Here is a 17,528-nt window from a genome sequence, read left to right on the forward strand (position 1 = left end):
GGCCTCCAGCACAAGAAAGATGCAGAGCAGTTGGGGTATGTCCAGAAGAGGGCCACAAAGGTGATACCCAGGCTTGTGCACCTCTCTCATGAAGAAAGGCTTGAGGGTGTTGGGCTTGTTCAGTCTTGAGAAGAGAAGGCTCTGGGGAGACCTCATTGTGGCCTTCCATTTCTTGAGAAAAGCTTATAAGCAGGAAGGGGAGCAACTTTTTGCACAGTCAAATAGTGATAGGACAAGGGAGAATAACTTTAAACTAAAGCAGGGGAGACTTTGATTAGATGTTAGGAGAAATTTTTTTTATTCAGAGGGTGGTGAGGCACTGCAACAGATTGTTCAGAGAAGTTGTGGGTGCCCCATCTCTGAAGGTTCAGAGCCAGGTTGGATGGGGCAATGGGCAACCTTATCTATCAATAGAATGGCCTAGGTTGGAAGGGACTTCAAAAATCACCTAGTTCCAACGCTCTTGCTGTGGGCAGAGTTGCGAGCCACTCACAGCCTGATCTAGTGGTTAGCAACCAAGGCCACAGCAGAAGGGGAGTGGGAGATTGGAACTAAATGATCTATAAGGTAAGGTCCCTTTCAAGCCAAGCCATTCTGTGGTACTTTTAGCTGCGCCATAGTGTGTGCGGTTTCATTTGGTTGGCATATTTGTCCTATTCTATATACTACTTCTTTGTCCCACAGTCTTCTGAAAATGTCTGTATTCTCTCTCTCCTCAGTTACTCTCTTTTCAGTTGTCTCCTACAGAGCTTTTATCTTCTAGGTAGGCTTATTGACCAACTGTTTCTATCTGTTACAGAGTTGTGGATGAGGACAGTATTGGCCAACTAGGAGAGTGTTTCAGCTGAGAAGAGAGTGGCTGCATGGTTGAGTTGGTTGTCAGTTTATTGCTGAAGCAAATACAGGATGCTAGTGTTGGATTAGCAGGGAGACACCTAGGCAGTACTTGAGGGCAGAGGTATCTTCACCTCTGCACAGGATTGAAGCAACATCTACATGCTGGTCAATTAGAGAACTTTATAGATTTCAAGGAACTGGTCTGGAGCAGCAGTTCCCCTGATTCTGTCAGTCATTCTCAGTACTATCAGTGCTATTGTTTTGCTTTAAAGATATCTGCTGCTCTTAACACCATTCTGGAATTTAAAAACTGATGGAGAATATTATTTCACCTCGTTTTATGCTTTGCTTACTGACCTGGAAAAAGTTGAGTTTGATGAATGCTAAAAAGCTTGAAATGTTTGGTTTTAAAGAGGTACAGACACCAGGGGCTGTGCTGGTGCTGTGGGATCCTGGAAGCCTAGGGGTCTTATATGGAGGTCTCAGAGGTAGGCTGCTGGGGAGCCAGCTGGTGGTTTAGTCAGTAATACAGAGACTAAAAAAAAAGAAAAGTTTTTGATAATCTTATGCAAATGATATCCTTCTAAAAGATTTTTTTTTCCAAGAATTCTGTTCCCAGTTTATCATTTTTGTCTTCCTTTTTCTGACTTTAATGCTCCCCCACCTCTCCCATCTTCCTATATAGTGTCTGTTTCTTGATACAAGAAAACCCTGCAATCATCTCCATTTATTATTTTTCTGCTAAGTACTTTTTTTTCAGTCTCACTTCTCTTCCTCTTGGCTGATGAATGCCATCTTTAGGCTTTTCTCAGTCCTGCAGGCCACTGCAACTCATCTTTCTGCTGCTGGAATATCTGTCTCTGCATGACTCTGTACAATTAATGAATATACCAATGTTATGGTATAGCAGTGTACAATTAACAAATATACAGATGTTAAGGTATAACAGAGAGCTTGGCTATGACATTATTACACCAAAGCAGGAAACAGAAACAATAGGTACACTCACCCATAACCTGGGCTCACATGGGCTTACATCTCTCCAGAAGAGATCCTTCCCCTCTGGTGGTGAGCTCTTAAATGGGTCTAGGAGAGGTGGAGCCAGGCTCCATCCCTTTCTGCAGAACAGGTGAATTGCCTTCACCATGGCTGACTCATTGCTTGCCTCAGGTTCAGAGGTTCAGGCTGTGATTCAGCAGCCCCATACAGACTCCTTCAGCAGTTTTCATCTCATAAGCATGGCTAGTGATCCCTTCATCTACTCTGCTTGTGGCTTCATCCATACTTAAAGCAACTCACCACCCCAGATACCAGCTTCCAAACTAATATTTGAGTTATGATCTGTCAAGAACAATGAGTAGCTGGAAATGCATGTATTCAGAAAAGAAGGAAACAATTGAGGGGGCTAAACTGGGAGAAGAAATTATCTGTAAGGCAGCAAAGTTGTGGGATAATCCTACCTCTTGTGAATCTAGAGTAAGAGGTGATAAGAAGTTGCAAAACTGCAGTGGCAGACTAGAAACACTGTTGATTTTCCTCAGTTTTCTAGTCTTGAGGTAGAAGTAATGGGGTCTGTAACCAAATTGTTTCTGAATTACCTGCAGCTGCTACTTTACTCTGCTACCTTTAAGAATTCAGTATGCTGCAGCTTCCAAATGCAGCATGTCAATAAAAATATGAGAATGTGTGTATTACATTTCAGACTGGTAATGAAAGATATAAGCTGTGAGCATAATTTCTGGGTCATTTCAGCCTCTGGCATCCCTTTACCTTTGTGATGTATCAAAGCTGTGGAAGAAGCCTGGTATATTCAAGTAAAAAGACTGCGTAACACAGGACAGTACAGTTTGGCTCTTTAACCTGACATTGTCCCTAATTCTCTCAATTTAGAGCCGGAGTCAATCTCAGCCAAGCTCTTGGGATTCTGTCACCATGGAGACCGAGAGTGAGCAGAACTCTGGCTCCACCAGTGGGAGCTCCAGCTCTGGGGGAAGCACCCGTCCTCAGATATCACAGATGTCTCTGTATGAGCGGCAGGCTGTTCAGGTGAGGTGCTACTATGTGCTAGGAATAAATGTACATCAGTGAAAGGGTGGTGAGCCCTTTTGTATGTACCTGAGTCGTCGTGTCAGGGTGGGACCTTGAAGGGGTGTCTTGTTTCTGGATTTAGGATTTTTTGTGCTAGGCCTGACTTCATTCTTATATAAGTTACTCCTCTAGCCTCTTAGATTTAATCTACTGTGATCCAATAGACTCATTTTAGCTCCATTATTCTAGAGCAGGTTGCTCAGTTTGTCACATCATTTCCTCTATACAGACTTTACCACATGAGTGTCCAACCTTTTGGCTTGCCTCGGACACACTGAATGAATGGGATTTGTATTGGGCCACATATGCATAAGTTGCTTCGAAAGTAATGCCTCCTATTTATTTCCATGGAAACAACAACAGATACAAAAAGCACAATAATACTGTTTGATGGAATAAATTCTCAGCTACAAAACACTATTTTTCAGTGTAATCACTACTAATAGCTATGTGTTTTTTGCCAGTGATGATGTGAGCCTGCATGCTGCACTCATAAAAAAAAATGTTCTTCAGCTGAAGGGACCCACTGTCACTGCTGCTGAAACACGCCACCCACCACCTCACTGTGCTAACATCCACTGTTTGGTCTCCATAATTGTTCAGCAGGCATTGGTGAAAGTCAGTGGGTGCATTTTTTTCCAAAGTGAGGAATTCAGTTCCGCACCATTTCTTCATACACACTTCCATGTCAGGCAGCAGCATACAATTATTTGCCATCACTTGAGTCAGCACTGCACAGCACTGCTCTCCCCACATCTCAGCTTCAGTTGACACTGTTAATAGTGTTTAGCCATTGCTAAGTGATGAGTGCGTGTCTGGGACTACTCTGTGGGGACACTGCTTTTGTAGCGCAGCGTGGGCTGCGTTGCTGACTGCCCATGGGTTGGACATGCACGCTTTATCCTATATATTCATGCTGTACTGGAACACTTGTCTGCCTACTGAACCATGAACACTGCCAGATTCCTGGAGTTTATTAAAATTATGCGAGTGTGCTTTTTGCTATCTTAGAATATGCCTGTGATTCAGTCTTTTATCAATTTTGTAGCTTTAATACTTATTTTGATGTTCCAATGTGGTGGCCTTGCTTTTCTCATGGGGACTAGAGATTGTCTCAAAGCTGTTACTTATTTCTTCATTTATCTCTCTAATCATGTTTCAAGGACACACTATTTTTCATAATTGGGTTTTACTCTTTCTTCAGGCCCTTCAGGCACTCCAGAGACAGCCCAATGCAGCCCAGTACTTTCATCAATTTATGCTCCAGCAACAGCTTAACAGTGCCCAGCTTCACAGCTTGGCTGCTGTCCAGCAGGTGAGTTGCACTGGATCATTCTCTGAGGAAGATGTGGAGATTCTCTGCTTGTACACTGAGGTCCTTATCTGCGATACCCTGAACAGGTTGTTTGGGGTTAATACAAACAGCTAGTAAACTGTGAGGGTTGATGAAAAGTTTTGTTTGCTTTTCAGGGGAAGACAAAAATTCACATCGCCAAATGAGAACTTGCACTTTGGAGGCATGTGACTTGCCATTCCACCTCCTTGAAATAAAAGATAGGTGGTTAAATCACCAGGGAATGTTTTAAAACAATCTTAAAGTGAACTGTGGATGGTTATTTCTCTAAGAATAACTCTGGTTTTGTGTATGTGAAATTTAATGTGAAATCCTCTGAATTTTCTATCTTGAAACTATTCTGTTTTCTTTACTAGTTTTCTTTACTAGCAAGAAGGATCTTATCCATTAGTAAGGGTGTTTCCTTAATTGAGCTTTGCTTATTGAGATGATGTATGATGCTTTTTTTTATTTAGCAACTTTGCTCACCTGTCAGACTTTATTGTCAGTTGAAGATAAATTAAATGTGATGTGACAGTACAGTTCTGTCCCTGTCAGTAGCTTTGCTTCTTGGCTGTTAGTCGAAGATTTAATTGTTTTCAAATCCTTACCTTCAGTTCTATAGCATGGAGTGAATAGAATCCTCTTGCAAGTATCATACTGAACTTTTCTGTAAAACCAACTAGACACATATAGTATACTTGCTGTGGGATCACATAGGAAAGGAAAAAAACATTTAACAGTATTTACCTTCCTCCATTAACCAGATGTGCTTCAATTTGAAATTTGTTACTTGCAATGCTACCATTGTATTGTTAACAACTTGTATGACTAGCCCAGCAAATTGCTAATATTGGCAGGGACTATCTGGGTGTTAACAGTGGACTGGAGCATCATCAGAGTTGCAGCATGTAGTGACAAACTGAGGCAACAACAAGGTATGTACTTAATTGTGGAGGAATGGAGGTCATGCACTTTCAGTGTTTATTTCCACTGCCTGTATTGTACAGGACTGAACTGGTTTGGTGAAAAGGAGGTGCCTTGCTGAGTTGTTGCACTTGATTTGTTGAGCATGGCAGGGATTTGTACTAGTTCAACTGTGCTCCAGTTCTTGAAAATGGGAGAAGATGCTGATGATGAGACTCGGTGTTTATACAAAACCGAATATTTGGACCTTTCTTTCAAGTACTCTTTTCTCTGTCAATCTTTCTTACAGGCTACTATTGCAGCTAGTAGACAGGCCAGCTCTCCAAACACCAGCACCCCACAACAGACTACCACCACCCAGGCCTCTGTAAGTTATCACATATCAAAGCCTTTCTCTGCCCCCTACTCTCCTCTGCCCTTGTTCTTTCTCCTCTTTGTCTTTTAGGAAGGCAGTCAGCCAGGGAAACACAGCTTCTAAGAATGCTGGGAGTCCACAAGATACAGACAACTTTGAGGACTTGGGGTGCTGTCATAATTGGTGGGGGTTGAGGAGCCCAGAGAAGGTTTCTGAGTGGGAGAGGCCTCTTAGCTGGAAAGGTAGTCACTGATCTCTTTTTCCTGAGGCTTTGGGGATATGTTGTCATGGTTTAGAAGAGTATCAGGACTTCTTAGAAGGAAGAGTTTTGAGCAGCTTGGAAGGGAATATTCTTTTCTTTGGCAGAGCTCACTGAATGAGTGGAAGTATGATTTTGTAGTGCATATTGGAAAGATGCAATTTGTTCAGGGAGTAGGTGAGTTGGTAAGGTAGATTACTTTCTTTTTGCTGGTTTGATTTTATTTTTCCTTTACTTGAGAGGCTGGGAAAATGTATTTTTAGATCTCTTACTGAAGTTACAAACTATCAGAGATACTTGGGCTTAGCTTACACATGAGTTCAGCATCCAGGGCTTTGGCTAATTTAGATTGCATAACCCATTAAGGCAAGAATTTCTTTCTTCTTGGTCCCCTGCATGATACAGGGAGAATCTGTGAAATGTTTCTTCTACGCCCCAGTAAGTGGATTTGTTCTTATTTCTTTTGCCCCCATCTCTTCCTGTATGATTTGGGACTTTTCTCTGTTTTAAGATCAACCTAGCCACCACATCAGCTGCTCAGCTGATCAGTCGTTCACAGAGTGTGAGTTCTCCCACTGCCACAACTCTGACGCAGTCTGTGCTCCTTGGGAACACCACTTCACCACCTCTCAACCAGTCGCAGGCCCAGATGTATCTCCGGGTAAGAGATATGTACACACAACTTGTCCTGTCTATAAACCGCACTTCCTAGACACTCTTGTTTCAGTTTTTGGAGCTACCAACACTTCTGGACTAACTCCAGATTTGACTAACTCAAAATTTGAGAGTGTTATGTTCTGAATTCAGATGGGGAAGGTCTTGTCACAGTTTGACTCTGGGCTCAATTTAAGATGAATTTTGTATTGTGTACTGAGATACTTAAGAACCATATTTGTCTCTGCTCTGCGTAGATGTTAAAGATCCCATGGCACTTCTCACTAGAGTACAAGTGTGAAATACGTTTGCTAGACTTGACTACAGCTCACAAAAATAAAACTACTTGTTCATTTTTGGAACAGATAGATAGTAAATTACTCCCTTCAGCCACACCACACAGGGACACAAGCCAAGATTCAAGCACATCTAGGAACATAATTCAATATGAACAAATCATCTTTTTAATCAGTTTGAAGTGCTGCTATATAAAAAACATTAGACTTCACTATTATCAATCTCAGGTTTGGTTACTTACTTGAAAAATATATTTTTTGTTTTTGTTGGCATTAGATAAAGATTGTAATCTCCTTTTCAAGTACCCCTAATCTTGGATATGTCTTTTATCTCTGCTGGTCAACCAGTCCCAGATAATATACGCCTTAGAATTAAATTATATGCAAGTCTTTTAGCTAGTCCTGGACAGTCTATGGGAATTGACTCAGGCCCTTTTTTTAATAGCAGATTGTTTGTCTCCATAAGGAAATTGCTTCCAGTTTCCTATTCTTGAGGGTTATATTTACTGTTACGTTGCAGGGAATGCTGGGATTTTTTCCAAGCGCAACATTGCAGCCCTTTGTTGCTCTCTAATCTACTTGTGGTTCACTGTCTTTCTTTCTGTATTCTCCTCCGTTCCTTTCATTTCATATCACCTGACCCTTCCCCCAACAGCCGCAGCTGGGAAACCTGTTGCAGGTAAACCGGACCTTGGGCCGCAATGTCCCTCTTGCTTCCCAACTCATCCTGATGCCTAATGGGGCCGTGGCTGCTGTCCAGCAGGAGGTACCACCCACCCAGTCTCCTGGGGTCCATGCAGACACAGACCAGGTCAGTGACACCTCCTTCCTAGAGTCCTTCCCTTCCCCTGCACTCTGCCACCTGCTCTCTGGTCCTTTGCTCCAGCCACCAATGCTTATAAAGAAGGTTGGCTTTGTTTTATCCCCATTCTGTGTCCCTGTAAATAGTGCAGGTAAGACATGTTCTCTTGCCATCATTTCTCAGTGTTTGCTTTTTGCCTCCAGAAACAGGATTCATTTCATCTTAAAATTTCTGAGATGAGACATAACCTGAATCACATCTTCACAGTTGCTTGATCATCCTTGTGTGCAAAAAATTGCTGAGATCTATGTCCACTTTTTTCAGTTGGACATTCACTTCGCAAGAAGAGTCTTTGCTAGCAGTAGTATTCCTTTGGCCAGTTGATTTGTTGTAAAAATGCCTAAGACTGAACAGGCCACAAGATCTTAGCTCCTACATTCACCTGCAAATGTTTCTACAGGTTGCTGTGGCTTCCCATTTTCCTGGTCCTATCCCAGTCATGCTTGGGATTTCCAGTAACTTCGTATTTGTCTTCTCTGAACCACTTTTTCTGGCCAAGTTAGCCCCGATCAGACTTGAAGATAACGCTGCATGTGGAGGAGGAGTAAATATAGAAGATGGCAATGCCCAAATACAGAGGAAATAGAGAAAGGCTGCAGAATAGCTGCAGGCATCATAAGTGGAAAGCCCTGCATAGGAAAAGAGGCAAGCGGTGCAGAAGTTGAAAAGGAATTACTGGTCTTTAAAGGAGTATTAGCACTTTTAACAACCATGTGAAAGTGGATCCTAGCAATGCAAGGGAGAGACAGTTCTGAAGGCTGTTGCATGCCTCAGAGAGAATGGTGATGTTCTTACGTGGTGTTCAGAAAGTGCCACGAGATCTTTAACTTCCATCAGAGATGGAGCAAAAGGGAGTTCAGGTTTATATGTTTTCTGGGAATAGTTGCAGCTGAGCTTTATCCTGCAGTGTAGGCCAGCTCGGCATGTGAGACTTAAAGCATCAAATCAGCCTGCATCCCAGTAGAGTTTATTGCCTATGCATTCTCTTGTTCTCTACTGTTCTTAGACTTTTAGTAAGTAACGTGCATAAAACAAACGGACTGTATTTTGTATGTGTTTCTAGGTTCAGAACTTGGCTGTGAGGAGCCAACAGACCTCAGCCACTAATGCCCAGCTCCAAGGATCTGCCCAGAAGGCAGCTCTGCCAGGAAACTCCCAGGCTTCAGGCCTACCACAGGCCACAAGTACAGGCCAGACTGTGGCAGTGGCTCCAGCCTCTTCTGGCAGCATGGGGCAGTCTCTCAACTTGAGCCAAGGGGCAGCAGGCAGTAATGGTGTCTCTGGGGGCGTGGTTGCAAACAGTGGGAGCCAGAATTCTACAGCACTGAGCCAGACAGTATCTGCAGGTGCCACTGGCAGCTGCCAACGGAAAGGAACAGGAGTGGTTCAGCCATTACCAGTAGCAGCTGCTCAGGCAGTGACTGTCAGCCAGGGAAGCCAAACAGAGTCAGAGAATGCAGCCACAAAGAAGGGTGAAACGGACAGTGGTGGACAGCAGACTGTGGGCATGAATCTTACCAGGACAGCTACACCAGCACCCAGCCAGACATTGATTAGCTCAGGTAAGCGGTGCTCTCTTCCTTCTCTTTGAATTACCTGGGTTTTTGGGGGAACGCCATTTGAAAGTCCAGCAGTGAGAGGTTCCCCATCATACCTTCCAGCTTCAGTGCTCCCACTGATTATCCTTGTGTGCAAAAAATTGCTGAGATCTATGTCCATCCAACAGGCTGTTCTCCTGGGATTATCCTGCTCTATTAATAACAGAAGTTGATTTCAGTCCATTCAGTCCCCACAGTCTTCGACCAATAAGCTGTCATTTTGGAGTGGTTTTACTGAATCAGACTAGTACAGTGGCTAATTGCTTTTTCTTGTTCCCAGCTGTGCTATTGGTAACCTTTGTTTTCTCTTCTTGTTTGGCTCTGTGTTTGTATATAGCTACATATACACAGATTCAGCCACATTCACTGATCCAGCAGCAGCAGCAGATCCACCTGCAAAAGCAGGTGGTAATCCAGCAGCAGATTGCCATTCATCACCAGCAGCAGTTCCAGCACCGCCAGTCCCAGCTCCTCCACACAGCCACCCATCTCCAGCTGGCCCAGCAACAGCAACAATCATCATCTCTGACCCAACAGCAGCCAGCTCAACCTCCACAGCAGCAGGCTCCACCTCAAAATCAGCAGCAGACTCAGACCCTTGTGGTGCAACCTATGTTACAGTCCCAGCCACAGTCTGTTCAACTCCAGCATGACAGTCCTAGCCAGCCAGCCACCAAGTCACCTGTTCCAATTCAGTCAAAGTCTATGGTCACCATCAAACCACCTCAGCTTGGGCCTGCCAAAATGTCAGCAGCACAGCAGCCTCCACCACACATCCCTGTGCAGGTGGTGGGTACTCGGCAGCAGGGCTCAGGCCAAGCCCAAGCACTGGGTATAGCTCAGATTGCTGCAGCAGTACCGACTTCCCGGGGAATGCCAGCTGTTGTCCAATCTGTTTCCCAAGCCCATGCTCCTTCCCCACCTTCTTCAGCTCCAGTATCCTCACAGGAAGCTCCTCCTCTCACTACAGGGGTGAATTTGGCACAAGTTCAAGGTACAACCCACATGGTGAAGAATCCTACCTCCTCTCCAGTTGTGGCTCAGATGCCAACAGCATTCTACATGCAGTCTCTCCAGTTGCCAGTAAGTCAAGAGAGAGAATACCATATGGATTCTCTTTGTTCAGTCCAAGGACGCTAATTGTATTCTAGCTCTTGGTCAGTGGGATGGGAGGAATAAGAAGTTTGAATTAGGAAATATGTATGGAGACTTTACCTTACAAAAAGGCAAATTCCAGTCCAGCTCTTGGGGTTACTGAGCAGAAGCATTTCTCTTTCACATGATCATTCATTCAAAGACTTGCTTGAAACAAATGGGGGAGACTCGGACCCTCACTGGCAGGGTAGGTGTCCACATTACATACTAAATATCCTATTTAACAACAATTGGCCTCTTCATTGTTTCTCTCAGGAGAGAGAAGGCGGCTGTGTGGGCCATGAAGACTGAACTTCCCTCTCCCTACTAGGTGTGGATATCTCCAGGTCAGAGAAACCTTGATGTGTGGTCTCAGCCACGCTGGTAGAGCTGGCTCTAGGCCTCAGAGGATTCCATAGCAACAGGCTATGCAGAGGTAAACAAAGATGGCTCCTGTTCCACAGGCCTCTCTCATGCTGCTCTGAATTGTCCAACTAGGACCTACCTGACTAACTCCTTGGTACATCAACTCAGTTTCAGATACCCTCAGCTGGTTGCTGTGACTGTATTTTTAGTGGGACTTCACTTGTATAGTCAGGGACAGAATGTGCCAGTTTGTTTCTAAACTCTGACTGCTTCTTCAGGAAGTTACCACTGGATTTGTCTGATTTTTAGAATTGGGGGGACGATTCTGCTGTCATCCAACGTGTTTCCCCAACTGTTTTTGACAGATTTTCATTGGATATGATCTGATGTAGACAAAAGCTTATTTGGAAACTTCTGAGTGACTGCCATTCCATTTATTTCTTACTGGAATAATACCTCGATGTTCTCACAGCGTCTTGGTACTATATGAATGTATCAATATACCGACTAGGATTCTAGATCTTAATCGCAGTAGTCTGACAGTGAGTCTTTTGAAGTTTGGCTTCTGCTGACAGTCTTTTGAAAGTTTGGCTTTGTTCTAGACAAACACTCCTAAATAAAGATACATACTCTGAGGGAGCAGGAGGCATTTCCAGGGTTGGAACCAGACTAGAGATAAGTACGATGGACCAGGGTCTATCGTTGCATTGCCTTTAATCTGTGTTGTTTTCTGCTTTGTGATTTTTCTCTTTCCTTATGTGTTCTACTTTGTTCATGTAGGGCAAGTCTCAGAGCTTAGCAATAAAGCGCAAGGCAGAGTCAGAGGAGGAGAAGGAGGTATCAGCCAGTGTCACTGCACTAACGCCTGCCAGGTCCTCTCCTGTGACAGATAGCCCCAAAAATGTGGAGGAAAAGAATGGCCTTGGAGGTGAGGTACAAAGGAGAGCTCCATTTTATGTGTACTAATAATCTGATCTCACATTCCATGTAAAGTAGATTGAGAAATAGTAACACTGACTTTTGGGCTGTTAACATTCCAGATAAATCTGATCCTGCTGCTACTGCAACCCCAAATGCCACCTCAAGTGAAGGAGCATCAGTCACCTCCACCTCTGTTCCCACTGCAAACCTGGCAATGGTGTCACGTCAGATGGGAGACTCCAAACCTCCACAAGCCATTGTTAAGCCCCAGATCCTCACGCACATAATAGAGGGCTTTGTCATCCAGGAAGGAGCAGAGCCCTTTCCGGTAAGAATTTACTGCTGCAAGGGAAAGACATCTCTTGGAAGGATGACAGGCGTCCATCTTTCAACAGATGAACAGACTTCATTTCCCCATGTTCCAAGTCACCTTTCTTAGCTTGAAACACGGAGGAAGGCGAAGGAAGCTGTTTTCATGCATGAAGCTAGGTATCAAGAGTTGTTATTAGAGAACAGATTGGAGAGAGTAACATAAGAGTGATGGGAACTGTCTTCTCCAGTAGTTCCCAAAGCAGTAAATTCTTTGGGAATCATAAGAAGGTTCTTCTGCCTGAATTTTAGTGATGGAAGGATGTACTGCATTGCATTTTGAACAAGCAGCAAGTTTAAGCAAATGAGGGGCAATAAGTCACATGGATAGGATATTCAAGGAAGACAGAATTTGTTGAAAGAACTGCCAAATCTGTTAGTCAGGAAGGAGTAATAACTGTTCAGTATCTCCTTCACTAGTAGGCAGAGGGATTCTTTTGAGTCATAAGGTGTGAGGGATTTATGCCTTGAAAGGGGGTGGAGGACACAGACTCCTTTATTGATGGGCCCAATGCTTTCTCTTCCTGCCCAGGTGGGTTGTTCTCAGCTGCTAAAAGAAACTGAGAAACCTTTGCAGGGAGGGGCTCCTTCTGGCCAGGGTGAAAACCTGTCCAGCAATTCTCCAGGAGGGAACAGTACTTCTATGGGTGAGTTTCAGCACCAGAACACATAGGTAGTGGTACTGAAAATTTCTTCTAATACTTCATTATTTACTTTATATAGTATGGACTTGTCTTTCTTCCTGCCCTTCTGCTAACTCTTTAGAGACTCAAGCTACAGACCCAAGGTCTCTTTTTCTCAAGTGCTGGAAAATATTACTTGTTTTTAATACAATCTAGCACATATTAGTAGTAAGCAGAATCTGAACTGTAATCACTTAAGGCTGTAAAGGATATTTGGACACAGTAGAGAGTGCAGTGGTGGAGACTCTTGTGCAGCCTTATAGGGTATGAGGGATATGTTGTTTCTTGCTAAGTGAAAAGATACTGACAAGGAGAAGTGCACAACTCTGTTCAATATCTTGGGGTCCTAATTAGTAGAGCTTCTGCCTCTCCCCAAGCTAATTGCTTTGTAGTTTCAAAAGAGTGCTTGGAATCTGCTCTGAGAAGAGCAGCAGAATGAGGAATCTTTATATGTAATTTGTTTCAGTTCAAATAATCAAATGGTGTGCATCTCTGTGTCTCACTAGAGCTTGATAAGAAGGCAAACTTGCTGAAGTGTGAATACTGTGGGAAGTATGCCCCAGCTACCCAGTTCCGTGGCTCCAAAAGGTTTTGTTCCATGACCTGCGCTAAAAGGTAATAGCAAGACATCACTTCCTTTTCTTGTGAGTATACATTCTCTGGAATTGAGCATTTGCCCTTTTTCCAGGTAGTGTGTAGTATTTAAGTACATCTGATTCTCCCTTCATGGGATGCACTGACCACACAGATCCTTTAGGACTGGACGTGTTTATGACTTGTGAGTGCTTCTAGGAGGCATATGTGGTGTTGAGTATAAACAGGATTTTTTACTTGCTCAGAAAATCAGATGGGAAGGGGGAAGTTCTTGGGCTCCAGAGAACCTCTATTCAGTTGAATGTACATTTGGCTGACTAAATTAATGCATACTGGTAGCTGTCTGCTGTAGTGATACTAGACAAAGACAAGGGAGCACTGGGAGAAAAACCTGGGAAGACGTTACATAGTCATTGCTGCTTCCTATCAGTAGCAGAGTACTTGTTATGGGTTTTCTTTTCCATTAAGGGAATGACTTAATTGACCTTTCAGATGTTAGAGCAAGACTTCAGTATACAAATATTGCTTTTGTCAGAGGTCTGGACTGGTTTCTTCTAGGAAGAATTCTTAGAAGGAAGAACAGAATTTGTTGGTAAAGATGAGTTTCATCCCCATCTAGAGGAAGGAGAAGCGGTAATTTAGTTAATTGCTGTTTCCTAATTGCTGCTCTGCTTCTACTTATTTGAGGTACAATGTCAGCTGCAGCCATCAGTTTCGGCTGCAGAGAAAGAAGATGAAAGAACTCCAGGAAGCTAACTATGCTCGAGTGCGCCGACGGGGATCACGGCGCAGCAGCTCTGAAATTACTCGAACAAAGATCCAGGGAAAGCGTCACAGGGTAAGGCCATAGTCCTGTCTGCTTCTGTCAGAGCAGCCATTGTAAAAGTTGCTGCTGCTAGGGGCACTGGGTTCTCATAATGTATGTAGTGGTACATTAAGTGCCAAGTGGATGTTTTGACACAGCTGTTACATGGGGCACTGTAAGTTACTTCAATTGCTTGCTCATCAGCTGCAAAAAGTAGATTCACATTTGTACTTCTGTTTATTCTGTATTTACTCCAACATATGTCACAGATATCTGAGTGAGTGTGATCAGCTGACAGGCTGATCTGCTTTTCCTAAATGATTAGCTTTCTTTCAGAGAAATGATTTGAATCAGATTATAGAAGGGTTGAATGATCTTCCTGGACTTATGCAAAGCCTTTGACATGGTCCCTCACCACATCCTTCTCTCTAAATCGGAGAGATATGGATTTGAAGGATGGACTGTTCAGTGGATTAAGAATTGGTTGGCTGGTTGCAGCCAAAGGGTTGCAATCAATCGTTCTATGTCAGAGTGGAGGCCAGTCACAAGCAGCGTTCCTCAGGGGTTGGTCTTGGGACCAGTGCTCTTCAACATCTTCATCAATGACATAGATGATGACATCGAGTGCACCCTCAGCAAGTTTGCAGATGACACCAAGCTGAACAGTGCAGTCTATACGTTGGAGAGAAGGGAAGCCATCCAGAGGGACCTGGACAGGCTGGAGAAGTGTGCCCATGAAAACCTAATGAGGTTCAATAAGGCTAAGTGCAGGGTGCTGCACTTGGGCCAGGACAGTCCCAAGTATTTATACAGACTGGAGGAAGAACTCCTTGAGAGCAGCCCTATGGAGAAGGACTTGAGAGTCCTGTTGGATGAAAAGCTGGACATGAGCCAGCAGTGTACGCTTGCAGCCTGAAAGGCCAACTGTGTTCTGGGCTGCATTAAAAGAGGAGTGGCCAGCAGGAGGAGGGAGGTGATTGTTCCCCTCTACTTGGCTCTTGTGAGGCTCCATCTGCAGTACTGCATCCAGGCCTGGAGCCCCTAGTACAGGAAGGATGTGGAGCTCTTGGAATGAGTCCAGAGGAGGACCACCAAGATGATCAGAGGGCTGGAGCACCTCTGCTATGAGGAGAGGTTGAGGGAAGTGGGACTGTTTAGCTTGGAGAAGAGAAGGTTCCAGCGAGACTTCATTGTGGCCTTCCAATATTTGAAGGGAGCGTATAAACAGGAGGGCATATGACGGTTTACAAGGATAGTGATAGGACAAGAGGGAATGGTTTTAAACTAAGAGAGGGGATATTTAGGTTAAATATTAGGAAGAAGTTTTTCACTCAGAGGGGGGTGTCACACTGGAATAGTTGCACAAGGAGGTTGTGGATGCCCCATTCCTGAAGGCATTCAAGGCTAGACTGGATGTGGCTCTGGGCAGCCTGGTCTAGTGGTTAGCAGCCCTGCACATAGCAAGGGGGTTTGAAACTAGATGATCTTTGAGATCTTTTTCAACCCAGGTCATTTTATAATTCTATTATTCAGAGCTGTCATGAGGAAGAGGAATGGACTGTGGGAGGACAGGGAGGAAAAGGAAGGGAATTTAGAGTCGTCTCCCTTTTGTGGCATTGAGCTCTTGTGGCAGCTGCCCCTGGACCAACAGCCTGAAACAGCTGTCACAGTCTGGGAAAACTGCTGCTGTTCCTAGTGTCTGACTTTTACAGTTAGTAACTGTGAATGTATTTGTTCTTCATTAAAACAAAACAAAAACAGCAAAAAACAAACAAAAACCTTACGTTCTTTCTTTTTTGTGGGCTTATAGGGCCAGGAGGATTCAAGTCGAGGTTCTGATAACTCTAGCTACGATGAGGCCTTGTCCCCTACATCTCCAGGACCTCTGTCAGTAAGGTCTGGCCATGGAGACAGAGACCTGGCAAACTCTAGTATGGCCCCACCTACCCCAGATCTACATGGCATCAACCCTGTATTCCTGTCCAGCAATCCCAGTCGTTGGAGCGTGGAGGAAGTGTATGAGTTCATTGCATCATTGCAAGGTGAATCTATGGTCCATTCCTGCAGTTCTGTGATCCAATAGCATGGGGAAATTTGTTGACTCTCTTTTTGGAAATTTTTGAGAGTGATACCTCATGCTTTCAAACTGTACATGTTTCTGGAGTAGGTCACGCAAATGGATGAGTTGTACTCCTCTGCAAGTGAGAAGGGGAACTGGGACTGTCCATGACTGTTTCTTAGTGCTGTTTCCTTCCTTTCACAGGATGCCAGGAGATTGCTGAAGAGTTTCGGTCACAGGAAATAGATGGCCAGGCCCTGTTGCTTTTGAAGGAGGAACACCTCATGAGCGCTATGAACATCAAGCTAGGACCTGCTCTCAAGATATGTGCCAAGATCAATGTCCTCAAGGAAACCTAACAGCTCTGAAGCCAGCAGTTTCAATTTTGCTCTGACCCCAGAGCAGCTGCCTGCTTTAAAACATTCTGCTGGGACAAGGAATGGGACAATCCCACGTGGTCCTGCATTCAAGAATGAAAAGGAATTTAACTGCCTGAAACTGCCATGCACAAGCCCATGTTTTGATCTTTGAATGGTGCTATAACAAGGGAGGAAAATTCCCACCTGGGGCCTTTGAAACTTCCTTCCATCTTTGAATATGCCTCTCCCATATACTACATTGAGAAGGAGACCTCCTTCTGTTTTAGCAGCCTTATAAAGGGGAAGTGCCCTTGCCCCTTTTTGCTGAAGCAGGTTTGCTGGATCTTGGTTATGCTGGAACCTGAGGTACAGGAAATTCCTGCCCTGCATGGTTTTGGGAGCTGCTGTGTTTGGAGTATTTAAAAAGGTCCAAGTGGCAGAGGTGGGTATACAAAAACTAAAGCAAAAGGGGCTGCTTCTGTTATAGCCTAGGTATTTTTTGAACTGTGTTTAATAGCCATTCCAGCACACATATCAAACTCAAAGGCCCATGGCATTAGGAGCTACCTTACCTTAGCTTTACTGTCTCCGGTAAAGATGCAGATTGAAGACTAGGTATTTTGGCAGCTATTTGCTCCAGATGCCCGTTTTTGAAGCAGAAGAGGATTTATCGTGAGTACTTATGACAAGGTGATGGGAAAATCTAAGTGGGAGGAGGGGTTGTCTTACATTAGAAAACCCTTCACCACTAGGTGTCATCAGTGTGATAGGGTATAATTTACAGATCCAAAGCAGTCTCCAGAAGTGCCAAGGCTCTTCATATAAAAAAAAAAACTTGGAATTTTGGTTCGCATTTTTTGTTGTTTGTTTTCTGTTCTTTTATCAGTTTGTATTATTTTTGTCTGTTTTCATTATCCTCAGGAGAGCTTACAAGACAAAGTTTAAGCTGGTAGGATTGTATCACCTGCCTCAGACTTTTTAAATTGATGTTGTAAAACAAATACTTCTCTTCCCCAGTATATATATATA

General features: G+C 43.9%; 1 protein-coding gene across 5 annotated transcripts; it reads left to right on the forward strand.

Annotated features, from left to right (window-relative positions):
- The first annotated feature begins 2,692 nt into the window (after window positions 1-2,692).
- PHC1 (polyhomeotic homolog 1) lies at window positions 2,693-17,528 on the forward strand. 5 transcript variants are annotated; one of them, XM_003202615.4, is made up of 14 exons: window positions 2,693-2,883; window positions 4,130-4,240; window positions 5,475-5,552; window positions 6,311-6,460; window positions 7,405-7,560; window positions 8,675-9,173; window positions 9,547-10,292; window positions 11,490-11,637; window positions 11,750-11,958; window positions 12,532-12,646; window positions 13,189-13,297; window positions 13,964-14,114; window positions 15,892-16,123; window positions 16,345-17,528. In XM_003202615.4, exons 1-14 carry the CDS (start codon window positions 2,770-2,772, stop codon window positions 16,497-16,499), a joined length of 2,973 nt encoding a protein of 990 aa, XP_003202663.1. In that variant the 5' UTR covers window positions 2,693-2,769; the 3' UTR covers window positions 16,500-17,528. The 5 variants fall into 5 exon arrangements, with proteins under 5 accessions (XP_003202663.1, XP_010724877.1, XP_010724878.1 ...); XM_010726576.3 differs by lacking the exon at window positions 2,693-2,883 and adding an exon at window positions 4,396-4,442 and having other exon boundaries at window positions 4,140-4,240; XM_031557519.1 differs by lacking the exons at window positions 2,693-2,883; window positions 4,130-4,240 and adding exons at window positions 4,449-5,196; window positions 5,631-5,782.

The sequence above is a fragment of the Meleagris gallopavo genome, unplaced genomic scaffold (genome assembly GCF_000146605.3).
Source record: "Meleagris gallopavo isolate NT-WF06-2002-E0010 breed Aviagen turkey brand Nicholas breeding stock unplaced genomic scaffold, Turkey_5.1 ChrUn_random_7180001839913, whole genome shotgun sequence".
Taxonomy (NCBI): Eukaryota; Metazoa; Chordata; class Aves; order Galliformes; family Phasianidae; genus Meleagris; species Meleagris gallopavo.